The following is a 27,405-nucleotide window of genomic DNA, read 5'->3' as shown; positions in this document are numbered from 1 at the left end:
ATGTTGATTTAATTAAAAAAAACAAAACAAACAAAAAAAACGATACAGATAATAAAAAAATCGATACCGATAATTTCCGATATTACATTTTAACGCATTTATCGGCCGATAATATCGGCAGGCCGATATTATCGGACATCCCTACCTGCTACACATTTTATCTATAGGCATTTTGCCTTTTAGGGTTCAATAAGTCAATGTTGAAGTCACCACATAAGAAAATTACTTTTGATTGATTTCAGTGAATGTTGCCTTAATCCAGTCCTGAAACATTTCAATACTTGATTTAGGTGTTCTATATATACAATGGTTATACATTCTATAATATTATCAATAGCAAATTACATAGCAAATGTTTTTTCTCACGGGCAGCACGGTGGCAGAGGGGTTAGTGCGTCTGCCTCACAATACGAAGGTCCTGAGTAGTCGTGAGTTCAATCCCGGCCTCGGGATCTTTCTGTGTGGAGTTTGCATGTTCTCCCCGTGACTGTGTGGGTTCCCTCCGGGTACTCCGGCTTCCTCCCACCTCCAAAGACATGCACCTGGGGATAGGTTGATTGGCGACACTAAATTGGCCCTAGTGTGTGAATGTGAGTGTGAATGTTGTCTGTCTATCTGTGTTGGCCCTGCGATGAGGTGGCGACTTGTCCAGGGTGTACCCCGCCTTCCGCCCGATTGTAGCTGAGATAGGCTCCAGCGCCCCCCGCGACCCCGAAGGGAATAAGCGGTAGAAAATGGATGGATGGATGTTTTTTCTCACTTTGTAGTTCAGGGGCCGTACTTATCAAGCTTCTTAGAGTGCCATTTTACACTTAAGTCCTGAGAATTTGCGAAATTTAGTCCTACTCTCAAACTTAAGAATAAAAGCTTTTTATCAACGTTCTTAAGTCTAAGAATCACTCCTACTCTCCACGATATTTAAGAGACCTTCAGAGGTGTCTTAAGTGGTTAGGAGTTGCCAGCAGGGGATGGCACTGAGGCGAGAGAGACGTGCGCAAACATTCAGGGAGCAGAACGATGTCCTGGATTTGTTTGATGACGAGCAGCTGATCAAACGGTATCGTTTAGACAGAGCGGGTATTATTTTTGTCACAGATTTAATACTTTTCGATTCCTTGTTGATTTCTGCATGTGTCTGCAGTGGGCTAGTATATATAGAGCCACCCACACCAGTTTCAAATTAGTTGCCTAATTAATGAATTGGAAAGAAAATGTTATGACAGTAGCGTATGTGTGTGGCCGTGAGGTGAGTGACGTCAGTGAGTGTGTGGGCGAGAGAAGAGAGGGAGCGGTAGCGTGAGTGCCGGCGGGGACTAGTTTGTTTTGTATTATTTTGTAGTTTATTGTCAAAATATACACTCCCATTGTCCACTTAAATATTTCCAAGATATTTCTTTATTCTTAGACAACGGATTCCCTTCCGTGATTGGTCATTTCTATGGACACAGAAATTACGTCGCCTAAAATTGCGTTTACGGCACATAGTAATGTCGTAATTCAGCTCTGAGTGTGACACTTAAGATTCAGTCCTACACTTCGCTGAAAGTGTGAGTAAGACGCTTGATAACTAACTTTTAAGTGCAGCTTTCAGCGAAGAATTTCTTTACTCTTAAGTCAACTCTTAGCAGACTTCTTAGGAGTAATTCTAAGAAGCTTGATAAGTACGGCCCCAGGTTCTTCATCACGTACACCGTTAATCCTCCTCCATTCTTGTTAGTTGTGTTGATGTATTTTAGTTAATATTCTTCGAGATCAAAATATGTTCCTTTTTTAATATCGATCCATGTTTCTGAGATAGTAATCACTTTAAAGGGTTTGTTGAATTGCTCCTTGTAAATATGATTCTCTTAATGTATTCTAGGAAAAAGGAGGCATGTTTAAGGGAAGGTTCAAGAAGACTCCTAAATCGTCCAAGGAAGCGCAACCACAAGTTTGTTGTGATCTTTTTTTTGCACAGTCAGCATTCTTCTTCATATATTAACAATACAATTCTTTTCTTTTAGGTGACGCTCTTGCAGCAAAATCAAGAAATTTCAACTAGTAACGACAGCTTACATGGCAAATCTTCCAGGGTGAGCGCACGCATACACTTACACACACACACACACACACGCACGCACACACACACATACTGGTTATCATTTGGAATGGGTACCAAATTTTTGATCATCACTTGTGGGGACCACCCTTTCTACAGGTTGTGGAGGCATAAAAAAAATAAGGTAAAATGGCCACTGCTCAGTTAGCTCATACACGTCTTTAAATCTCTGCATTGATGAAGTAATGTGCTGATCATTCTTACTGGGGACCCTGGGGAAAAAGAGTTAATATGGTTCATGGGGACCAAATTTAAATAATTTTGCATAATTCACACAAATTTGTACGTGACTACTGAGTAGGGATGATGTTTGATAAGGAATTATCGAGTTCGAGCCTATTATCGAATCCTCTTATCGAACCGATTCCTTATCGATTCTCTTATGGAGTCCAGATAGGTTGTTGTATATGGAAAAAAACACACAATATTTGGTTTAACAAAAGCTCACTTTTATTATATAAGAAAACAATTAAATATAATAAATAAATAAATATTGACTGTTACCCACCTAAAAAAAATAAAATAAAATAAATAAATATTGACTGTTGTTACCAAAAGTATATTAAGTGGGATTTTTCAGAGAAACAAATATATACAGTAACACAAAAACAAGCTGTCTCTGTGATCACTATAGGTGTAAAAATAATAATATAGTGTTAAATAAAATCAGTCCCTTGGGCACAAAACTGAAAATAATACAGCTCTCCAAAAAGTGCACTTTTGCTGCTATTTGACATAACTGTTTGTTATGATGCTTTGACATTTTTGCACTTTATTTCTTTATTGAAAGAACATTCTATGAAGAGAAAAGTTGTTTGCAAATGTGGTTACAATGCTAATAAATGAAAAGTTAAAGCTAAAAAAAGAAATACACTTTATTGAGTTAACATTATTTCTTTATGGGGGAAAAATGTTATGAGCTAGAGAATATAACAAATACACTACCCAGCATGCAACGGGAGTTACGAGCATGCGCAGAAGCCCCGAAAAGTGTTGCATGTTGCCACGCTGTGAAAGTAAACGTCAAGAACTCAGCCAACACGCCTCGTCTGCATTATTTATAATTAGACAGACAACACATCTACAGTGTGATTTTGTTTTGTTTACAAGGAAAGAAAAACAATAGTTAAAAAAGGGAGATATGTTGTATATATATGTATGTGCTGCGGTTGTTTTAAGAACGTTGCGACAGCTGCCGTAAAGGAGGTGCGTTGCTAGCCTGGTTGCTATGTTTCTGGTTGGTCGTAAAAGTGTTCGTCATGTGTTTGTACCCTGCTCAAATCTCTCAGTAAAGTTATTCGATGGATTATAGCTTTTGTTTTGAACTTTATTACACCTTGGAGCGCTTTTTCCCGTCCATTATTTTCCTGCTTTCGCTATCTGCGCCTAATGACTGAGCTACGTGACGTCATTTATTGTGATGTCCCACGGAGCATTTCTGGTCGGGACGGGATTCGAATAAAGAATCAACTCTTTTCCTTTACTATAGTGGTCTCGATAACGGGTACCGGTTCTCAAAAAGGGATTCGAGTCCGAGGACTCGGTTCTTTTCTTATCAAACAACCGGGAAAACCGGTTTCGAGTATCATCCCTACTACTGAGGACCAAATTTCAAATTAAATATGACATGATCCTCAGAATATAGCACGACTACCACTTAAATGTTAAAGCAAATCCTGCATCTTCGGTGACATTACTGAAAACTGCTATTTAGCAGTAATGAAGTTGTCTGCAACTCCAACTAGCATATATAGAAGGATGGAACATTCTGAATGTGAATCATACTTTTAAGGTAATAATAATCATGCTGTATGAAAATGTCATCCTAAGGAACACTAAACCAGATTTTGTTTTTGGAAAAATATATTAGTTTTAACTAAGGATGGATACCATACACAATCACAGTACTATTAATGCCAGGATAACAAATGTTTCACTTATCAAGAAAATTAATTTTCTCTTTTACCGATATTTGAAACACGTAAACAAAGTAACTCAAATTTCCCTGTTGTGGGATCAATAAAGGATGATCTTATCTTACCTTAAACCACAGAAATAAAATACAAAATCATTTAAACTTTTATTTTTACTTTTTATTTTTAACAACATTGAACATAAAGAACATTAAAAACGGTTCTACTTAACCAGTCTTGCTGATTATCTCTTAATGTACTATTTTACCTGCAATCTCCTTTTGTAGGCCGTAATGCAGTTGTACACATAGAACTTCAATGCTGCTGTGCAAATGTCTCACACTCCAACTAACCAGTAAACATGTTTTATGGGCCAAAGCTTAAAAATCACTTAGGCATCTTCAGAATGGATCTGACTATCATTTAAAAAGGTTTCCCTTTAGCGGACCTGTTTTTTTGTCCCCATACCGTCAGAGGTCCCCTAAAGGTGACTGTGTAAACCAGGGGTCACCAACGCGGTGCCCGCGGGCACCAGGTAGCCCGTAAGGACCAGATGAGTAGCCCGCTGGCCTGTTCTAAAAATAGCTCAAATAGCAGCACTTACCAGTGAGCTGCCTCTATTTTTTAAATTGTATTTATTTACTAGCAAGCTGGTCTCGCTTTGCCCGACATTTTTAATTCTAAGAGAGACAAAACTCAAATAGAATTTGAAAATCCAAGAAAATATTTTAAAGACTTGGTCTTCACTTGTTTAAATAAATTCATTATTTTTTTTACGTTGTTCTTATAACTTTCAGAAAGACAATTTTAGAGAAAAAATACAACCTTAAAAATGATTTTAAGATTTTTAAACACGTATACCTTTTTACCTTTTAAATTCCTTCCTCTTCTTTCCTGACAATTTAAACCAATGTTCAAGTAAATTAATTTTTTATTGTAAAGAATAATAAATACATTTTAATTTAATTCTTCATTTTAGCTTCTGTTTTTTCGACAAAGAATATTTGTGAAATATTTCTTCAAACTTATTATGATTAAAATTCAAAAAAAATTATTCTGGCAAATCTAGAAAATCTGTAGAATCAAATTTAAATCTTATTTCAAAGTCTTTTGAATTTCTTAGAAAAAATGTTGTTCTGGAAAATCTAGAAGAAATAATGATTTGTCTTTGTTAGAAATATAGCTTGGTCCAATTTGTTATATATTCTAACAAAGTGCAGATTGGATTTTAACCTATTCAAAACATGTCATCAAAATTCTAAAATTAATCTTAATCAGGAAAAATGACTAATGATGTTCCATAAATTATTTTTTTTAATTTTTTCAAAAAGATTCGAATTAGCTAGTTTTTCTCTTCTTTTTTTCGGTTGAATTTTGAATTTTAAAGAGTCGAAATTGAAGATAAACTATGTTTCAAAATGTAACTGTCATTTTTTTGTGTTTTCTCCTCTTTTAAACCATTCAATTAAGTGTAAATATCATTAATTATTAATAATAACATAGAGTTAAAGGTAAATTGAGCAAATTGGCTACTTCTGGCAATTTATTTAAGTGTGTATCAAACTGGTAGCCCTTCGCATTAATCAGTACCCAAGAAGTAGCTCTTGGTTTCAAAAAGGTTGGTGACCCCTGGTGTAAACAGAGCGATGTCCCCATTAAGTTTTGATTGATTGATTGAGACTTTTATTAGTAGGTTGCACAGTGAAGTACATATTCGGTACAATTGACCACTAAATGGTAACACCCGAATAAGTTTTTCAACTTGTTTAAGTCGGGGTCCACTTAAATTGATTCATGATACAGATATATACTATCATATATACTATCATCATAATACAGTCATCACACAAGATAATCACATTGAATTATTTACATTATTTACAATCCGGGGTGTGGGGGGGGTTAGGTTCGGTTGTTATCATCAGTCATCAACAATTGAGAACAGAGAAATGGATATTGGAACAGTGTAGGTCTGACTTGGTAGGATATGTACAGCAAGTAAGAGAGAGAGAGAGAGAGAGAGAGATCAGAAGGCATAAGAAAAAGTATCTGCATTTGATTGTGTACGAGTGAGGCTACTCCCATTGGCTGACTTTGACAAAAGTTTATAAGTTAGAAAGCATTTTAAAAAGTGTGCGTTTGTCTCACATTACGATTGTGAAGGATAGGCAAAATACCCCAAAAAGTACAATTCCCCTTTAAAGCATGGTAGTTAAAGTCCTTTAGGTAATGCCACAAGCTAATGAAGGATGATAGCATGATGCCTTACTGGCCAGGGCAATAGCGAATGGCAGAGTCTGTTTGTCATACAACTTCATAAATAAAATATATGAAAAATCATCCATATTTAGAAATGAAATGGAGAGTTAGTGTGAATGTAACTTACATATTATTACACACATACATGAGCTTTATTTATGATGCATCAGACCCGCCATACATCATAATGTACGTTACACATAATTTTAAAAAAAAAATTAATAAAGTAAACATCATGAGTTTGTTGTTTGCTTTACAGTATCGTGAAAAGGAGAAGTTAGAAGGCTCCAAAGAAAACCTTGCAGAGAAACACAAATCCAAACAGGTGACTTGTTGGGATGCAGAAGGTTCTAGAATCATGAGTGAATATTCCTTGTCAATAAAATGACCTAATGTGAAAGACATAAACATATAAAATGAGTCGTGTGTGCTTTCAGAGTGGCTTCAGTGCTTTGATGAACACCTTCTCCTTCGACAACCAGGTGCGCTCATGTCCGCCATTTGCTGTTATTGCAAATATCTCCTGCAAGAAGAATGGTTAACATTGTGTGTGTTTAGGGGAAGGACAATACAGACGCTGATGTAGAGGAGACATTGGACAACGCAGAGAACCAGGCCAGCTACAAACAGGTTCTACCACCTTCTCTATGCAACTTTTCAGGAAGTCCCAGCTGACATTGACTCTTTTCCTCCGTTCATTATCAGAGCAAACTAGCAGGGGCAATGTCCAAACTGAATCCATTTAAAAATGAAAACAAAGTAAGCAGTCACTTTGCAGTGATGTCATTGTTTTAATTAGATACTACTGTATCTTTACTGTGTCTCAATATTGTGTCCATGAGGAGAAGCAGAGTGACTCCAGCGATGAGGACACGCCCGCGAGCAGTGACAAGACATCCTCTCACAAACAGGTGCTCAAACTTTTCCCAAAGGTGTAAAAGTCTGTTTTAGTCGGATTACATAAAAGACATGAGCTCAAATAGTTCTGTGTCCTTACCCTCCTCAGGGCTCTTTGGTAGCGGACATGTCCAAACTGAAGCACTTCTGCCCTGCAAATTAAATAACTTTGCTGTTTGCTGCTTTTTGGTGACGGTGTTTGCTGACCTTATGACAGTCATAATGGTGTTAGAGAAATCATGAACTTGTTGCTTGGACACTTTTACCACCTTTTTGGTCTTAAATGCAACTCTGACTGTTTTACAAATAATTTTAGGACATTGTAGACTTTTAGGACAATTTTAAGACATGTTTTTGGTCCTAGGCACAACCCTGACCGTTGTATAGGACAATTTCAGGACATTTTGTTTCTTAAGCGCAATCCTGACTGTGCTTTAGGATAATTGAACTGTTTTTGGATATTAACACAATCCAATCCAATCCACTTTATTTATATAGCACATTTACACAACAAGAATGTTTCCAAAGTGCTGCACAGCCATGTTAAAAACAATATTAAAAACGATATTAAAAACGATATTAAAAACAATATTAAAAACAATATTATGCTACACCAATGACTGAATAAAAACAAAGAATAAATGAATAGAAAACCAATACAGAGACAATATAAAAAATAAGTATGATTAAAAACTATTTTAAAGGGTAAAACCAATTAAAACAGTAAAATAGACATCAAAATTTATTAAAAAAACACACAGGACAACAGAGGACAGAAGACCACACAACTCACGTAGTGTTAAAAGCCAAAGAGTAAAAGTGGGTCTTAAGACGAGACTTAAAACACTCCACTGTGGGAGCAGTTTGAACATGGAGGGGCAGAGTGTTCCAGAGCTTAGGGCCGACCACAGAGAAGGCCCTGTCTCCCCTGGTTTTAAGTCTCGTCCTGGGCACCACGAGCTGGAGCTGGCTCTCGGACCTCAGAGCGCGCGCAGGAGTGTAAATTTGGATGAGGTCCGAGATATACTGAGGTGCCAGTCCATGTAAAGCTTTAAAAACAAACAGCAAGGATTTAAAATCAATTCTAAAATGAACAGGGAGTCAGTGCAAACTCTGAAGAATTGGGGTTAAATGCTCACGTTTCCTGGCCCCTGTTAAAAGTCGTGCTGCCGCGTTCTGGACTAACTGCAACCGGGAGAGAGCTTTTTGGCTAATGCCAGCATAAAGTGCACTGCAGTAGTCCAGGCCACTTGAAATAAAAGCATGCACGACTTGTTCAAAAAGGTTAAAAGATAAAAATGGTTTTACCTTTGCTAAAAGACGAAGATGATAAAAACACGATTTTAAAACGCCATTGACTTGTTTGTCAAATTTAAAATGGCTGTCTATAGTGACGCCAAGGCTGGTGACTTTGGGACGCACATGATTTTGCAATGGTCCCAAGTCAGTGAGGGCCGGACCAAAAACTGAAATTTCCGTTTTTCCCTCATTCATTATTAAAAAATTCTGGGCTAACCAAGCCTTGACATCACATAGACAGTTGAGAAGGGGTGTCAGGGGGCCGTGGCCTTTTGAAATTGGCATATACATTTGGCAGTCATCTCTGACATTAACACAACCCTGACTTTGTTTTACAGCAATATCAGGACATTTTGGACAGTTTTAAGACATTCTATAGCCATGAGCACAACCCTGACTGCTTAAGGAAAATGTCAATACATTTTTGGTGGCCCAATTATGCAAAACCCACTTTCCTTACCTATTACTGCCTGTTTTTGTGTATTTGGGATCCCATAAGTCCCAAAAATTTAAAATCAAACCATGGAGGAATGGCGGAGATATTTCTAAAAACAATTTTGTTTTCTTCCAAACGAGCCAAATTTCAGGCTGTGATGTATTTTGCCTTAGTTAAGCCAATTCTTTTTTTTAGGTGACGCCCTTGCAGCAAAATCAAGACGTTTCAGCTAGTAACGACAGCTTAGACGGCAAATCTTCCAAGGTCAGCGCACGCATACACACAAACACACACTTGCGCAGTTAGCTTGCTCACGTTAACCTGTGAAGCTAATATCCAATATTGTCGTCATCCGCAGGACAAATCAAGCGTGTTGGGTGCGATTTTTAAACGACCTTACAAAAAGGGACACGGCCGCAGGCCCTCGCAGGTGACGCGACCCAGAAATCACAATTTGATTTACAGTGTGTGTACGGTTCTAAAAGTAATGTATCATATTTTGTTTTCTCAGGATCTTCTGGATATTGATTTTTCTGCTAGCAACAACAATGACAATGAGAGCACCAAGGTGAGCAGTGAATGTACAAATTAAAACCTGAGCACACCTCACAGTATTCTTTGATTAAATATGTATTATTCTTGCAATAAATATAAATAGCTATCCTCTCTGAAGTGTAGTTGTATCCCAAAAAATGTCAAATCTGTAGTTAACATCAGTAGTTCAAGCTAAGGCTGGGGGATATATCGAATATACTCGATATATCGCGGGTTTGTCTCTGTGCGATATAGAACATGACTATATCGTGATATTCGTGTATACGTTCTCACTCAGTTGCTTTTAGCTGCGGGCGTTACACTTCAGGCTCTTCTCACTCTTTCTTGTGTCTCCTTCTCACAGGGATAAAACAAGCGCACTTTCTTACATACGTCGCATTCTGTCATACGCCTTCGCGGAGCAGAGAGGTAGAGACATGGGTAACATTAGCTGTGGTGCTAGCGGTGTGGCGCGGGTGGTAATACGAGAGAGAGAAGGTGCGAATCTGGTAACAAATGAAGGAAGAATTAATTCCCAAGAAAAACAGCACAGGGTCCATCGTCTGGCGGTGGTTTGGCTTCAAGCGGGAAGATGTTGAACAAGTATGCGGCAAAAGCGTTGCTGCAAAAAGTAGCATTACTGCTAATTTGTAGCATGACTTGAAAAGTCACCCGCTGGAGAATGAAGAGTGCTTACTCCGCATGTCAACATCTCCGTTCGGTGCCACACCAACAAAATGCCGAGGCAACCATTTCCACATCAACACCGTATGAAACAAATAGTCAACAACAGAAGGAGATAACTTCTGCAGGAACCTACCACATAGCAAAGGAGATTTCCTATTATGCAGCTCATTTTTATTTGACAGTTATTGAAATATCTTGTGTGACATCATGCACAAAAGTGCACTTTATTTGTTTTTAACTAGGGATGTCCGATAATGGCTTTTTGCCGATATCCGATATTCCGATATTGTCCAACTCTTTAATTACCGATACCGATATCAACCGATACCGATATCAACCGATATATGCAGTCGTGGAATTAACACATTATTATGCCTAATTTGGACAACCAGGTATGGTGAAGATAAGGTACTTTTTTAAAAAATTAGTAAAATAAGATAAATAAATTAAAAACATTTTCTTGAATAAAAAAGAAAGTACAACAATATAAAAACAGTTACATAGAAACTAGTAATGAATGAAAATGAGTAAAATTAACTGTTAAAGGTTAGTACTATTAGTGGAGCAGCAGCACGCACAATCATGTGTGCTTATGGACTGTATCCCTTGCAGACTGTATTGATATATATTGATATATAATGTAGGAACCAGAATATTAATAACAGAAAGAAACAACCCTTTTGTGTGAATGAGTGTAAATGGGGGAGGGAGGTTTTTTGGGTTGGTGCACTAATCGTAAGTGTATCTTGTGTTTTTTATGTGGATTTAATTAAAAATAAAAAATAAAAACCGATACCGATAATAAAAAAAAGCCGATACCGATAATTTCCGATATTACATTTTAACGCATATATCGGCCGATAATATCGGCAGGCCGATATTATCGGACATATCTATTTTTAACTATTGTAGTGGCGTTCTGTACAAAAAGTGCACTTTAATTTAGTGTTTTGATATGTCATCTTAGTGACATCATTCACAAAAGTGCACTAATAGCTTGTTTTAAAATGTCTCTGACAATCTTGCACTTTCTGTTTTGAAATGACATGAATGTTTGTGCCACCGCTTAATAACTGTTTAATAAATACAGTTTTGGTAAATTGACTTAGTTGTGGTTTCCTTCTCTGCATGAAAGTTTAAAAGTAGCATATATTAATTGAGTATGAACAAGAATGTTTTAATGTAGACACATAGAATCATCATGCTGCTGTAATTATATGCATCAATTGTTCATTCAAGGCTAAGGCAAAATATTGAGATATATATCATGTATCGTGACATGGTCTAAAAATATTGAGATATTAATAAAAGGCTATATCGCCCAGCCCTAGTTCAAATGTTGTTGGATGTAACTTAGGGACACATCTTCAGCTGAGACTAATGTTTGGTCTTTCCCAGGAGTCAGCAGACGTATTCAAAAAGTCACCAAAGCCTTTAAAAGAAAAGACTACATCTCAAGTAAGTAGCATTAATATTATTATAAATATGTTTCTGGGATTCCTTTAGTCAACTTTGTTTTTAGTTTGGTTTTACAATTTTGGATAAGCTCTTGAACTGACTATTTGTGAACCTGTTTAACAGTTTCAGGAAAATCCAGAACTCTTTTGGTTGTCAATGTTGGCACATGCTATGTTTCGGGACCATTTTAAAACCACTTTTCAAACTTTTTAGCATATTTTGTGGTCGATAATACAATACCTAAACTTTCAAGTTTCAAGACAAATTGACAATGAAAAATATTTTCTGAATTTATTTTCTAAATTTTGGTCATTGACATAACGGACAGTACGTTTACATGCACTAAAGAAAACCAAACTATTGCATGAACTGGTTCCAAATTAGCTTTTTACAACACATGTAAGCACCTTAATTTGATTGTGTTTGACTTTTTAAAAAACACACCGAAATACGGTTGGAAACCAGTTCTCTATAGCACAGGGGTCACCAACGCGGTGCCCGCGGGCACCAGGTAGCCCGTAAGGACCAGATGAGTAGCCCGCTGGCCTGTTCTAAAAATAGCTCAAATAGCAGCACTTACCAGTGAGCTGCCTCTATTTTTTAAATTGTATTTATTTACTAGCAAGCTGGTCTCGCTTTGCCCGACATTTTTGATTCTAAGAGAGACAAAACTCAAATAGAATTTGAAAATCCAAGAAAATATTTTAAAGACTTGGTCTTCACTTGTTTAAATAAATTCATTCTTTTTTTTAACTTTGCTTCTTATAACTTTCAGAAAGACAATTTTAGAGAAAAAATACAACCTTAAAAATGATTTTAGGATTTGTAAACACATATACCTTTTTACCTTTTGAATTCCTTCCTCTTCTTTCCTGACAATTTAAATCAATGTTCAAGTAAATTTTTTTTTTTTATTGTAAAGAATAACAAATACATTTTAATTTATTTCTTCATTTTAGCTTCTGTTTTTTCGACGAAGAATATTTCTTCAAACTTATTATGATTAAAATTCAAAAAAATTATTCTGGCAAATCTAGAAAATCTGTAGAATCAAATTTAAATCTTATTTCAAGTTTTTTTTTAATTCCTTTTAAAATTTTTGTTCTGGAAAATCTAGAAGAAATAATGATTTGTCTTTGTTAGAAATATAGCTTGGTCCAATTTGTTATTTATTCTAACAAAGTGTAGATTGGATTTTAACCTATTTAAAACATGTCATCAAAATTCTAAAATTAATCTTAATCAGGAAAAATTACTAATGATGTTCCACAAATTCTTTTTTTAAGTTTTTCTCTTCTTTTTTTCGGTTGAATTTTGAATTTTAAAGAGTCGAAATTGAAGATAAACTATGTTTCAAAATTTAATTGTCATTTTTTTCGTGTTTTCTTCTCTTTTAAACCGTTCAATTAAGTGTAAATATCATTAATTATTAATAATAACATAGAGTTAAAGGTCAATTGAGCAAATTGGCTATTTCTGGCAATTTATTTAAGTGTGTATCAAACTGGTAGCCCTTCGCATTAATCACTACCCAAGAAGTAGCTCTTGCTTTCAAAAAGGTTGGTGACCCCTGATCTAGCATGTCCTGAACTACTGTGTCTGTGTGGGACTAACAATACATAATACAAATGATGTGTGTTATGTTAGTCAGTGATAAGCAGACAACAATAATAAACAGCGATAGATGACATGAGGTATCTCTGCCTTGATCACATTAATTCAAAACATTCACAAGCAGCATTGTTATCTAATTAAATGTTCATGTAGAACAATTTAGATGCCATTGACATGTAAACCACCTGTTAAAAATAATTCACTCCGTAGTTTGTATTTACAGTAAATAGTCAAAGCAATCCAATACTGTTTATATGTCTCTGATGGTAATAATAACCACACGTGTCGCTTAAACACATTAAAACATTACTAACAGCAAACAGCAGTGGAATAATGTAGTCATTTGTTAAATCAGGACATTCTGCTATTGACCGCTACTATCTCTATCTTACTAGCATTTAGCATTCCTTTACTTATATTCCTATGTAGCTAAAGGAGCTGAAATGACCACAATCTAGCGTACGCAAGGCACATATTGTATGGCCAACGGTCGAATTATAGTTAGAGCATATAAACCGGGACTTCCCAAACACGTGTGAAAATAGAAGAAACCATGGAAATGTACTTTTTTACTTTTTAGCGCAGCTGCATTTGAACTTAAACGCCGCACCTTCTTGTGTTTTAGGACAATTTGACAGTGGACAATGAAGTATCTGCCAACAGCGTCAGTCTTACAGAGAAGACAGCAAAGGTAAGCTTGCCCTTACATACGCTTGGAGCTGCACAATTCTGTCGATTCAAGATTTTCTTGCTTAGAATTTAGTTTACGATTCTCACAACTTTTTTGGATGTTTGTTTAGGGGGCTTTATGGGTGCAATAGAGTACTCCCATTAGCTGCATTGATAGCCATTTATTACAAATTAGAATGCATTAATAAAAAAAACATGTGTTCTTGTCTTAGATACTGTTGGGATTGCAGTGTTTCCCATAAACTACCACGGTGGGGGCGTGGCTATGGGCGTGGTCACCATGACATCATCGAGTAATTTGCATCATTTACTACAATGATATGATTTTCTCTAAAAAGGCTCAAAAAATGTATACTTACTAATTAATAATAACAGTTTTGTTTTAAACGTCCATCCATCCATTTTACAATATAATTACAACACTTTATGTAAATATTTATATACAGATTTGAACAATAAGTTATTCACTGAAATATATTTATTAATTGTGGTTCTGACAAAAAATATATCTTATAAAATATAAAAGCTAAAATGTCTCTTAAAGCTCTGCCCCTTTAATTAGTGCATACTAAATAATTTAACTTTAGCCTACTACTACAACCATATTATTTACCAGCAACATAAAGTGAAACAGAGGCAGAGGTGTCCTGCCACAGTCAGTAACAAATAAACAGAAAACAGTAGTGGTTAAATACAAATAAGGCAACAAGAGAAGTATCCTACACTTCTCTTTTGTAAAGTAAATCTGAACAGCCTATACGGGCATCTACATCAACTATATGATTTGCTTGAGAAGCTGGACAGGACAACAAAAAAAAAAGTTATTTATTTTATTTGTAATTTTATTTGTGGCGGACGTAATTCTTTCGTGGCGGGCCGCCACAAATAAATGAATGTGTGGGAAACACTGGATTGTGAATGATAGGCAAAATTACAAAAATGTGCAGTTCCCCTTTAAATGTATCGTGGAGTGTCATTGTCTTTTGACGAAAATGTATTTTAGTTTTAGTCTAATCTTAGTCAACAAAATTACACATTTTAGTCAGCTCTAATTACAGTAAATTTAGTCAAATAAAATATTAAGTATAAAAGATAATGCCTCTTTAAAGTTAATGAGAAAGCACCTTTGTTTAGATTACTTGCAAAGCATTTGTTGAACACAAAAGTAGCTCGATCTCATGGTCAGGAATGATGTACATAGTCATTCTTTGCTCCACAGTTCAATGCCAATACAAATCTTTCAGGCACTTTTTCTATTTTGTCATGTTACGTCTGGCAAAGGTGCATGTTGTAAAACAGAGTTACGATGCATGATTTCATCATTATTTCTTTATGAGCGCGGGAGAACCAGAAGCAGCAAATGCTCATATGTGGCGTGGAAAATTTCATCCATTCAGGTTCTACAAAATCAAAACCCAGTGAAATTGGCACGTTGTCCATCCATCCATCCATCCATTTTCTACCGTTTGTCCCTTTTGGGATCGCGGGGGTTGCTAGAGCCTATCTCAGCTGCATCATAAATAAAAAAAGAATACAATTATTTGCAAACCCTTTTCAACTTATATTCAATTGAATAGACTCCAAAGACAAGATATTTATTGTTCCAACGGAGAAACTTCTTTTTTTTTGCAAATAATCATTAACTTAGAATTTAATGGCAGCAACACATTGCAAAAAAGTTGGCACAGGGGCATTTTTACCACTGTAATACATGGCCTTTCCTTTTAACAACACTCAGTAAACGTTTGGGAACTGAGGAGACCAATTTTTGAAGATTTTTCAGGTGGAATTCTTTCCCATTCTTGCTTGATGTACAGCTTAAGTTGTTCAACAGTCCGGGGTCTCCTTTGTGGTATTTTAGGCTTCATAATGCGCCACACATTTTCAATGGGAGACAGGTCTGGACTACAGGCAGGCCAGTCTAGTACCCGCACTCTTTTACTATGAAGCCATGCTGTCGTAACACGTGGCTTGGCATTGTCTTGCTGAAATAAGCAGGGGCGTCCATGATAACGTTGCTTGGATGGCAACATATGTTGCTCCAAAACCTGTATGTACCTTTCAGCATTAATGGTGCCTTCACAGATGTGTAAGTTACACATGCCTTGGGCACTAATACAACACCATACTATCACACATGCTATCCGGATGGTTCTTTTCCTCTTTGTTCCGGAGGACACGACGCCCACAGTTTCCAAAAACAATTTGAAATGTGGACTTGTCAAACCACAGAACACTTTTACACTTTGCATCAGTCCATCTTAGATGAGCTCGGGCCCAGCGAAGCCGGCGGCGTTTCTGGGTGTTGTTGTGAAATGGCTTTGGCTTAGCATAGTAGAGTTTTAACTTGGACTTACAGATGTAGCAACGAACTGTAGTTACTGACAGTGGTTTTCTGAAGTGTTCCTAAGCCCGTGTGGTGATATCCTTTACGCACTGAGGTCAGTTTTTGATGCAGTACCGCCTGAGGGATCGAAGGTCACGGGCATTCAATGTTGGTTTTCTCTGAACCTTGTGATGATATTACAGACCGTCGATGGTGAAATCCCTAAATTCCTTGCAAGAGCCCGTTGAGAAATGTTGTTGTTCAACAATTTGCTCACGCATTTGTTGACAAAGTGGTGACCCTCGCCCCATCCTTGTTTGTGAATGACTGAGCATTCCATGGAAGCTTCTTTTATACCCAATTATGGCACCCACCTGTTCCCAATTAGCCTGTTCACCTGTGGGATGTTCCAAATAAGTGTTTGATGAGCATGGCTCAACTTTCTCAGTCTTTTTTGCCACTTGTGCCAGCTTTTTTGAAACATGTTGCAGGCATTCAATTCCAAATGAGCTAATATTTTGCAAAAAATAACGTTTTTACAGTTCGAACGTTAAGGACTTTGTCTTTGCAGTCTATTCAATTGAATATAGGTTGAAAAGGATTTGAAAATCATTGTATTCTGTTTTTATTTACGATTTACAGAACGTGCCAACTTCACTGGTTTTGTGTTTTGTACAATTGTGTAGATGTCATAACTCTTGACTCGCCTGCTGATGACATCATAGTGTCAAAAATGAACTGCACATTTGTGTTATTTTTCCTATAATTCACAATCCCAACAGTATCTAAGACAAGAACACATATGTTTTTTTTAATGCATTCTAATTTGTAATTAATGGCTAACAATGCAGCTAATGGGAGTAGTCTATTGCGCCCATAAAGCCCTCTAAAGAAACATCCAAAAACCACCAACAATAACTCCATCTACATTTCGTGACCTAAATATTAACCAAGTATTAGCGATATTGTTATTATAAGCGCTAATGCAGACAAACTACTTTTAGTTGCGCATCGATCACAAAGAGCCAACTAGCTGTTTTTTTAAAAGGCTTTATAGGCAGAATAGAGCTACTCCCATTGGCTCCATTGTGAGCTGACTTTGACAAACGTTTATAAGTTAGAGTGATTTTTGAGAGACGATTGTGACGTATTTTGCCTTAGTTACGCCGATTCTTTTTTTAGGTGACGCTCTCGCAGCAAAATCAAGACATTTCAGCTTGCTTATCTGTTTTTTTATCCAGTGCTTTCAGGCTCTTATTTCTACTTTATTTATGTTTCTGTTTTATATAGTGTGTGTCATGATTCATTTCTATTTTAATTTTTTTTATTATATATTCTTACTTTCTATTTTTATTTTTAATACTTTGTAGCACTTTGAGATTTTAACAAATGTAAAGTGCGTAACAAATGCAATTCATTATTATTATTATTATTATTAGTAACGACAGTTTAGACGGCAAATCTTCCAAGGTCAGCGCACGCATGCGCTTGCTCACACACACTTACACACACAATCACGCAGACACACACTTGCGTAGCTAGCTTGCTCACGTTAGCCTCTGAAGCTAATATCCAATATTGTCGTCATCCGCAGGACAAATCAAGCGTGTTGGGTGCGATTTTTAAAAGGCCTTACAAAAAGGGACACGCCCGCAGGCCCTCGCAGGTGACACGACCTAGAAATCACACTTTAATTTACAGTGGGTATGGTGCTAAAAGTGAAATATCATATTTTGTTTTCTCAGGATCTTCTGGATATTGATTTTTCTGCTAGCAACAACAATGACAGCACCAAGGTGAGCAGTGAATGTACAAATTAAAACCTGAGCACACCTGAAAGTATTCTTTGATTAAATATGTATTATTTATGCAATAAATACAAATAGCTATCCTCTCTAAAGTGTAGTTGTATCCCATCAATTTAAAATCTGTAGTTAATATCAGTAGTTCAAATGTTGTTGGATGTAACTTAGGGAAACATCTTCAGCTGAGACTAATGTTTGGTCTTTCCCAGGAGTCAGCAGACGTATTCAAAAAGTCACCAAAGCCTTTAAAAGAAAAGACTAAATCTCAAGTAAGTAGCATTAATATTATTATAAATATGTTTCTGGGATTCCTTTAGTCAACTTTGTTTTTAGTTTGGTTTTACAATTTTGGATAAGCTTTTGAACTGACTATTTGTGAACCTGTTTAACAGTTTCAGGAAAATGTGGTTGTCAATGTTGGCACATGCTATGTTTCGGGGCCATTTTAAAACCACTTTTCAAACTTTTTAGCATATTTTGTGGTCGATAACACAATACCTAAACTTTCAAGTTTCAAGACAACTTGACAATGAAAAATATTTTCTGAATTTATTTTCTGAATTTTGGTCATTGACATAACGGACAGTACGTTTACATGCACTAAAGAAAACCAAATTATTGCATGAACTGGTTCCAAATTAGCTTATAATAACACATGTAAGCGCCTTAACTCGATTGTTTTTTTTTTTTTTAAAACACACAGAATGTATACGGTTGGAAACCAGGGGCCGTACTTATCAAGCTTCTTAGAGTGCCATTTTACACTTAAGTCCTGAGAATTTGCGAAATTTAGTCCTACTCTCAAACTTAAGAATAAAAGCTTTTTATCAACGTTTTTAAGTCTAAGAATCACTCCTACTCTCCACGATATTTAAGAGACCTTCAGAGGTGTCTTAAGTGGTTAGGAGTTGCCAGCAGGGGATGGCACTGAGGCGAGAGAGACGTGCGCGAACATTCAGGGAGCGGAACGATGTTCTGGATTTGTTTGATGACGAGCAGCTGATCAAACGGTATCGTTTAGACAGAGCGGGTATTATTTTTGTCACAGATTTAATACTTTTCGATTCCATGTTGATTTCTGCATGTGTCTGCAGTGGGCTAGTATATATAGAGCCACCCACACCAGTTTCAAATTAGTTGCCTAATTAATGAATTGGAAAGAAAATGTTATGACAGTAGCGTATGTGTGTGGCCGTGAGGTGAGTGACGTCAGTGAGTGTGTGGGCGAGAGAAGAGAGGGAGCGGTAGCGTGAGTGCCGGCGGGGACTAGTTTGTTTTGTATTATTTTGTTGTTTATTGTCAAAATATACACTCCCATTGTCCACTTAAATATTTCCAAGATATTTCTTTATTCTTAGACAACGGATTCCCTTCCGTGATTGGTCATTTCTATGGACACAGAAATGACGTCACCTAAAATTCCATTTACGGCACATAGTAATGTCGTAATTCAGCTCCGAGTGTGACACTTAAGATTCAGTCCTACACTTCGCTGAAAGTGTGAGTAAGACGCTTGATAACTAACTTTTAAGTGCAGCCTTTAGCGAAGAATTTATTTACTCTTATGTCAACTCTTAGCAGACTTCTTAGGAGTAAGTCTGAGAAGCTTGATAAGTACGGCCCCAGTTCTCTATAGCATGTCCTGAGCTACTGTGTCTGTGTGGGACTAACAATACATAATACAAATGATGTGTGTTTTGTTAGTCAGTGATAAGCAGACAACAATAATAAACAGCGATAGATGACATGAGGTATCTCTGCCTTGATCACATTAATTCAAAACATTCACAAGCAGCATTGTTATCTAATTAAATGTTCATGTCGAACAATTTAGATGCCATTGACATGTAAACCACCAATAAAAATAATTCACTCCGTAGTTTGTATTTACAGTAAATAGTCAAAGCAATCCAATACTGTTTATATGTCTCTGATGGTAATAATAAACACATTAAAACATTACTAACAGCAAACAGTAGTGGAATAATCATTTGTTAAATCAGGAGATTCTGCTATTGACCGCTACTATCTCTATCTTACTAGCATTTAGCATTCTTTTCCTTTACTTACATTTCTACATAGCTAAAGGAGCTGAAATGACCACAATCGCCCCCTAGCGTACGCAAGGCACATATTGTATGGCCAACAGTCGAATTATAGTTAGAGCATATAAACCGGGACTTCCCAAACACGTGTGAAAATAGAAGAAACCAGATTACTTCAGAAATGATACTAATTTAGTGCATGGAAACGTAGTTTTTTACTTTTTAGCACAGCTGCATTTGAACTTAAACGCCGCACCTTCTTGTGTTTTAGGACAATTTGACAGTGGACAATGAAGTATCTGCCAACAGCGTCAGTCTTACAGAGAAGACAGCAAAGGTAAGCTTGCCCTTACATATGCTTGGAGCTGCACAATTCTGTCGATTCAAGACTTTCTTGCTTAGAATTGAGTTTACGATTCTCACACCTGTCAGCCTTCCTATTTTTTTCTGGGAAATTACATTTTTCTATCCTTCTTTTCTAACGTCCACCTGCTTTCAGGGTATCCGTGGGGTCTTAAAAAGTCTTAAATCCAACAATTTCAACTTAAGGACTTAAAATGTCTAAAATTTACCTACAATCTCATAAAAGGTCTTAAAATCTATTAATATTACTTGTGTCTAAAATTTGCATAAACTTCAGTCTTGCTTTTAACATGTTTCGATTTTTGAGGACGCTATAATGTAACTACAAAATGGAACTAAAGTAGGCTACCTGTGCTGCCCGTTCGGAAATGATCGCACACCATCAGCTACGGTGCTGTGCGCCTGCAGCTGTATGTTGTTTTGACTTAGCATAGCACTAGAGAAAACGTAACGAAATTCCACAGCAGCGCCGAATTACTTGCATAAGATGGGTAAGTACAAGTTCAACTTTAAATTCCGGGCCTCCAATTTTTCTTCATGTCTTTTGTACTTTCTTGCCAGCCATGACTAGCGAGGCTCTGTCGATATCCACTCAGATAAACAAAGATTGTAGATAATTAATGACGGGTTACTCAGTTCATTTGCAGGCATGTGAAATGTCCGCAAAAATCCGCATTTTTAAAGTTTTATTTTCACGTCAAAAATCATTTCCACGTTTTAGGATCCGAACATTTGTTGAACGCTCGCCTCAGCCGCATGTACTCACTGTTCCTCTTGCCTAAACGCCGTACTACATTGCAGGACAGCGAGATGATCATGGGTGCTGAAACAAGCTTGCTAGTTAGCATAGTTAGCACAATCTGGTTATCTTACTTGTTGTCGCCTGCAATCGCCCTCCGAGCCACAGCTTTTGACGGCTTTCTACCTTGCTGCTAATCATATTTGGACGATTACAATCCAAACACTTTTGGTTCCAAACCAGTTGTAGTTCTAGAGCATTTATTCGTAGCAAGCAAGAAGGTCTTTTTTTGACGTGACGAGGGTAAACCCAGGTCATAACACCGCGGGTATATTACCCGAGGGGGCGTGGCTACCGGATACGGTTGCCAAATGGAAAACGTATTTGCATGCATGCAATGATAATAATGTTCGTAAATTATCTACTAAAAAAATAAAAAAAATCAGTGGTACGTTACATGGCATGTAAGTGTCAAATAGAAAGCCAAAAGAGGTTGGGAGAAGAGAATAAATATAATGTAGATATCGCAGAAAATGTACCGTATTTTTTGGACTATAAGTCGCAGTTTTTTTCATAGTTTGGCCGGGGGTGCGACTTATACTCAGGAGCGACTTATGTGTGAAATTATTAACACATTAGCGTAAAATATCAAATAATATTATTGATCTCATTCACGTAAGAGACTAGACGTATAAGATTTCATGGGATTTAGCGATTAGGAGTGACAGATTGTTTGGTAAACGTATAGCATGTTCTATATGTTATAGTTATTTGAATGACTCCTACCATAATATGTTACGTTAACATACCAGGCACCTTCTCAGTTGGTTATTTATGCCTCATATAACGTACACTTATTCAGCCTGTTGTTCACTATTCTTTATTTATTTTAAATTGCCTTTCAAATGTCTATTCTTGGTGTTGGCTTTTATCAAATAAATTTCCCCCAAAATGCGACTTATACTCCAGTGCGACTTATATGTTTTTTTCCTTCTTTATTATGCATTTTCGGCCGGTGCGACTTATACTCCGGAGCGACTTATAGTCCGAAAAATACGGTAGTCTTTATTTTCAAAATATTATTTTGGGGCTGGCGTGGCAGCACTTTGTGCCAATAGAATTTTATTTTTTTTTAAATCAGTTTTCCTCTTTTTTTCCCTCAAAGGATGCTCACATTTTATTCTGCTATTGAACAAATGCACTCAGGTGCTGAGAGCAATGCACAGAGTATCTAAGACAAAAACACATATGTTATTTTTTAATGCATTTTAATTTGTAATAAATGGCTAACAATGCAGCTAACGGGAGTACTCTATTGCGCCCATAAAGCCCTCTAAAGAAACATCCAAAAACCACCAACAATATTCCATCTAAAGTTCGTGATCTGAGTATTAACCAAGTATTAGCGATATTGTTATTATAAGCGCTAACACAGACAAACTACTTTTAGTTGCACATTGATCGGCTTCCTTCCACCTCCAAAGACATGCACCTGGGGATAGGTTGATTGGCAACACTAAATGGTCCCTAGTGTGTGAATGTGAGTGTGAATGTTGTCTGTCTATCTGTGTTGGCCCTGTGATGAGGTGGCGACTTGTCCAGGGTGTACCCCGCCTTCTGCCCGAATGCAGCTGAGATAGGCTCCAGCACCCCCCGCGACCCCAAAAGGGACAAGCGGTAGAAAATGGATGGATGATCACAGAGAGCCAACTAGCTTACGCAGCTACCGTGTTCATATACTGAGCCGGTGAGCTGCTGCATCGCCTCTATATATACATACCGTATATACTTAGTGTTTATGTAAAATAATTTAATAGAGATTTTTCAATGTTTTTTCAAAAGTCTTTATAGGCAGAATTGGCTCCATTGTGAGCTGACTTTGACAAATGTTTATAAGTTAGAAAGCATTAAAAAATATGTGCATTTGTCTCACATTACGATTGTGAAGGATAGGCAAAATTCCCCAAAAAGTACAGTTCCCCTTTAAAGCATGGTAGTTAAAGTCCTTTAGGTAATGCCACAAGCTAATGAATAATGATAGCATGATGCCTTACTGGCCAGGGCAATAAAGGCAACCCGCTTTGGTCAGCGAGAATCGCTGGGGGACATGGAGAGTGCGAAGAAAATAACGACCGTAATGTTAACAGCGAATGGCAGAGTCTGTTTGTCATACAACTTCATAGATTAAATGTTTGAAAAATCATCCATATTTAGAAATGAAATGGCGAGTTAGTGTGAATCGAAATCTTTTGAATCTCATGTAGCCTACATACTATTACACACATACATGAGCTTTAGTTATAATACATCACACCCAGCGTACATCATAATGTATGTTACTAGAGATGGCCGATAATATCGGACTGCCGATATTATTGGACGATAAACGCTTTAAAATATAATATCGGAAATTATCGGTATCGGTTTCAAAAAGTAAAATGTATGACTTTTTAAAACGCCGCTGTACGGAGTGGTACACGGACGTAGGGAGAAGTACAGAGCGCCAATGAACCTTAAAGGCACTGCCTTTGCGTGCCGGCCCAGTCACATAATATCTACGGCTTTTCACACACACAAGTGAATGCATGCATACTTGGTCAACAGCCATACAGGTCACACTGAGGGTTGCCGTATAAACAACTTTAACACTGTTACAAATATGTGTGAACCCACACCAAACAAGAATGACAAACACATTTCGGGAGAACATCCGCACCGTAACACAACATAAACACAACAGAACAAATACCCAGAACCCCTTGCAGCACTAACTCTTCCGGGACGCTACAATATGCAACCCCCTATCCCCCCCACCTCAACCCCGCAACCCCCCACCGCCCCCAACCCCGCCCACCTCAACCTCCTCATGTCCCAAATTCCAAGCTGCTGTTTTGAGGCATGTTAAAAAAAAATAATGCACTGACTTCAATAATAAATATGGCAGTGCCATGTTGGCGTTTTTTCCATAACTTGAGTTGATTTATTTTGGAAAACCTTGTTACATTGTTTAATGCAGTGTTTTTCAACCTTTTTTGAGCCAAGGCACATTGTTTGCGTTGAAAAAATGCGGAGGCACACCACCAGTAGAAATCCTAAAAAAACGAAACTCAGTTGACAGTAAAAAGTCGTTGTCGCAATTGTTGAATATGAATTTAAACCATAACCAAGCATGCATCACTATAGCTCTTGTCTCAAAGTAGGTGTACTGTCACCACCTGTCACATCACGCCATGACTTATTTGGAGTTTTTAGATGTTTTCCTGTGTGTTGTGTTTTAGTTCTTGTCTTGCGCTCCTATTTTGGTAGGCTTTTTCTCTTTTTTTTTGGTATTTTCCTGCAGCAGTTTCATGTCTTCCTTTGAGCGATATTTCCCGCATCTACTTTGTTTTAGCGATCAAGAATGTTTCAGTTGTTTTTATCCTTCTTTGTGTGGACATTGTTGATTGTCATGTCATGTTCGGATGTACATCCGGATGCTGTCTTTGCTCCACAGTAAGTCTTTGCTGTCGTCCAGGATTCTGTTTTTGTTTACTTTGTAGCCAGTTTCGTTCTGCATAGCCCTCCCTAAGTTTCACTGCCTTTTCTTAGGGGCACTCACCTTTTGTTTATTTTTGGTTTAAGCATTAGACACCTTTTTACCTGCACACTGCCTCCTGCTGTTTCCGACATCTACAAAGCAATTAGCTACAGGCTGATATGGAAGAGTATTACATGGTTACTCTGCCGAGCCCTAGACAGCATCGACACTCAACAACACATAATTTGCAGACTATAATTACTGGTTTGCAAAAACTATTCTTAACCCAAATAGGTGAAATTAGATAATCTCCCACGGCACACCAGACTGTATCTCACGGCACACTAGTGTGCCGCGGCACAGTGGTTGAAAAACACTGTTTTAATGCATCCAGCGGGGCATCACAACAAAATTAGGCATAATAATGTGTTAATTCCACGACTGTATATATCAGTATCGGTTGATATCGGAATCGGTAATTAAGAGTTGGACAATATCGGAATATCGGATATCGGCAAAAAAGCCATTATCGGACATCTCTATATGTTACATATGATTTTTTAAAATGATTAGTAAAGTATACATCATGAGTTTGTTGTTTGCTTTACAGTATCGTGAAAAGGAGAAGTTAGAAGGCTCCAAAGAAAACCTTGCAGAGAAACACAAATCCAAACAGGTGACTTGTTGGGATGCAGAAGGTTCTAGAATCATGAGTGAATATTACTTGTCAATAAAATGACCAAATATGAAAGACATAAACATATAAAATGAGTCGTGTGTGCTTTCAGAGTGGCTTCAGTGCTTTGATGAACACCTTCTCCTTCGACAACCAGGTGCGCTCATGTCCGCCATTTGCTGTTATTGCAAATATCTCCTGCAAGAAGAATGGTTAACATTGTGTGTGTTTAGGGGAAGGACAATACAGACGCTGATGTAGAGGAGACATTGGACAATGCAGAGAACCAGGCCAGCTACAAACAGGTTCTACCACCTTCTCTATGCGACTTTTCAGGAAGTCCCAGCTGACATTGACTCTTTTCTTCTGTTCATTTTCAGAGCAAACTAGCAGGAGTGATGGCCAAACTGAATCCATTTAAAAATGAAAACAAAGTAAGCAGTCACTTTGCAGTGATGTCATTGTTTTAACTAGATACTACTGTATCTTTACTGTGTCTCAATATTGTGTCCATGAGGAGAAGCAGAGTGACTCCAGCGATGAGGACACGCCCGCGAGCAGTGACAAGACATCCTCTCACAAACAGGTGCTGAAACTTTTCCCAAAGGTGTAAAAGTCTGTTTTAGTCGGATTACAAACCTCGTTTCCATATGAGTTGGGAAACACAATGTACACTCTATCCCATGCTTACATCTTATTGTGCAACATGAGAATGTTTTAAGGGGAACTGAATGTGATTTCTGAAAGGGGTAAAAAGTATTTCCAAAGCAGGACTCCCACAGAGACATACAATACTAGTACATAGCTCATGAAAAACTTTTTTATTTTTTATTTTTATTGTAAGTGGGCCAAATCACCTACCGGTATATTAGAAAATAATCTAATCTCATCTCCCCATGGCCCTTTTGAATATTTCCCTAATTCTGACTATTCAAAGTTGGCATGTATGGCCACGTATGGTACACCAAAGTGCTTTGCGTGAGTCCGGCATTGTAGTCCAACTTTGTAGTGAGTAAGCTCCTTCTTTTTCTCTATCATCTTGTTGTGGGGCAGACTGGCTGATACATGCACATGCATCCTCCGCTGTTGCTTACTAATACAAAGTAGCATATTGTTCCAACTTAATCTGTCAGTAGGCTCTAGAACAGGGGTCACCAACGCGGTGCCCGCGGGCACCAGGTCGCCCGTAAGGACCAGATGAGTCGCCCGCGGGCCTGTTCTAAAAAAAAAAAAAAAAAAAAAAAAAATTTCCAAAAAAAAAATAAAATGTTTTTTTTTTTTTTTTTTTTTTTTTTTTAAAATTAAATCTACATAGAAAACACAAGATACACTTTCAATCAGTGCATCAACCCAAACAACCTCCCCCATGCACACTCATCCACACAAAGGGGGTTATTTCTTTCTGCTACCAATATTCTGGTTCCCACAACATAGACAACACATCTGCAAGGGACACAGTCCCTGAAGCACACATGATTGTATAGGCTGCTGGTCCACTAAAATTTTCATTAATTACTATTTTTTTATGTAATTATTTTTATATTGTTTTGCTTTCTTTTTTATCCAAGAAAATGTTTTTTATTTATTTATCTTATTTTATTTTATTTTTTTTAAAAAGGGCCTTATCTTCAACAGATCAGGTTGTCAATGAAATTAGATTTTTTTAGAGGGTTTTTTAAACCAGGCCCAGTCCAGATAATGTCCAAGTCGGACTCAGCAACACACACCTTCATTCATGTACACAGAAAAAAATTAGGGAACACAACAGATTGCATATAATTTATAAACAAAACACTTTGCATTCCATTCGAAAGGACGTTCCCTTTAGATTTCCGATCCTTAACATTTTACATTTATCATAATTAAGCTTAAGGCCAGATTGCTGTGAAAATATGTCCAAAAGATTAAGAAGGTTCCGCAAACAATGAGGAAAAATCTTATCTTTGTGAATCAGCCTTTTCTGACATGAACTTCATCAAGAACAAACACAGAACACGCCTCACTGATGCACATCTGCAAGACTCACTCAGAGTTGCAGTGTCAAGTTAC

At 37.2% G+C, this 27,405-nt stretch overlaps 1 protein-coding gene across 4 annotated transcripts in view; it reads left to right on the top strand.

The window, feature by feature from the left end:
* Nucleotides 1-27,405, top strand: part of LOC133631141 (otolith matrix protein OMM-64-like) — a 58,123-nt gene that overhangs the window by 8,466 nt on the left and 22,252 nt on the right. The window contains exons 4-24 of one of the 4 annotated variants that reach the window (XM_062023231.1): nt 1,862-1,930; nt 2,004-2,072; nt 6,530-6,595; nt 6,708-6,752; nt 6,829-6,900; nt 6,976-7,029; nt 7,113-7,181; nt 9,098-9,166; nt 9,261-9,332; nt 9,414-9,470; nt 11,522-11,581; nt 13,821-13,886; nt 17,806-17,877; nt 17,957-18,007; nt 18,226-18,285; nt 20,333-20,398; nt 25,291-25,356; nt 25,469-25,513; nt 25,590-25,661; nt 25,737-25,790; nt 25,874-25,942. In XM_062023231.1, the coding sequence (XP_061879215.1) occupies nt 1,862-1,930; nt 2,004-2,072; nt 6,530-6,595; nt 6,708-6,752; nt 6,829-6,900; nt 6,976-7,029; nt 7,113-7,181; nt 9,098-9,166; nt 9,261-9,332; nt 9,414-9,470; nt 11,522-11,581; nt 13,821-13,886; nt 17,806-17,877; nt 17,957-18,007; nt 18,226-18,285; nt 20,333-20,398; nt 25,291-25,356; nt 25,469-25,513; nt 25,590-25,661; nt 25,737-25,790; nt 25,874-25,942 (1,323 nt within the window). The remainder of the gene's footprint in view (nt 1-1,861; nt 1,931-2,003; nt 2,073-6,529; nt 6,596-6,707; nt 6,753-6,828; nt 6,901-6,975; nt 7,030-7,112; nt 7,182-9,097; nt 9,167-9,260; nt 9,333-9,413; nt 9,471-11,521; nt 11,582-13,820; nt 13,887-17,805; nt 17,878-17,956; nt 18,008-18,225; nt 18,286-20,332; nt 20,399-25,290; nt 25,357-25,468; nt 25,514-25,589; nt 25,662-25,736; nt 25,791-25,873; nt 25,943-27,405) is intronic. The other 3 variants (XM_062023232.1, XM_062023233.1, XM_062023234.1) reach the window with 3 other exon arrangements.

This window comes from Entelurus aequoreus, linkage group LG16 (assembly GCF_033978785.1).
Source record: "Entelurus aequoreus isolate RoL-2023_Sb linkage group LG16, RoL_Eaeq_v1.1, whole genome shotgun sequence".
In the NCBI taxonomy this organism is placed as follows: Eukaryota; Metazoa; Chordata; class Actinopteri; order Syngnathiformes; family Syngnathidae; genus Entelurus; species Entelurus aequoreus.
The sequence above is the reverse complement of the archived record's forward strand: the minus strand, read 5'-3'. Positions and strand labels throughout refer to the sequence as shown.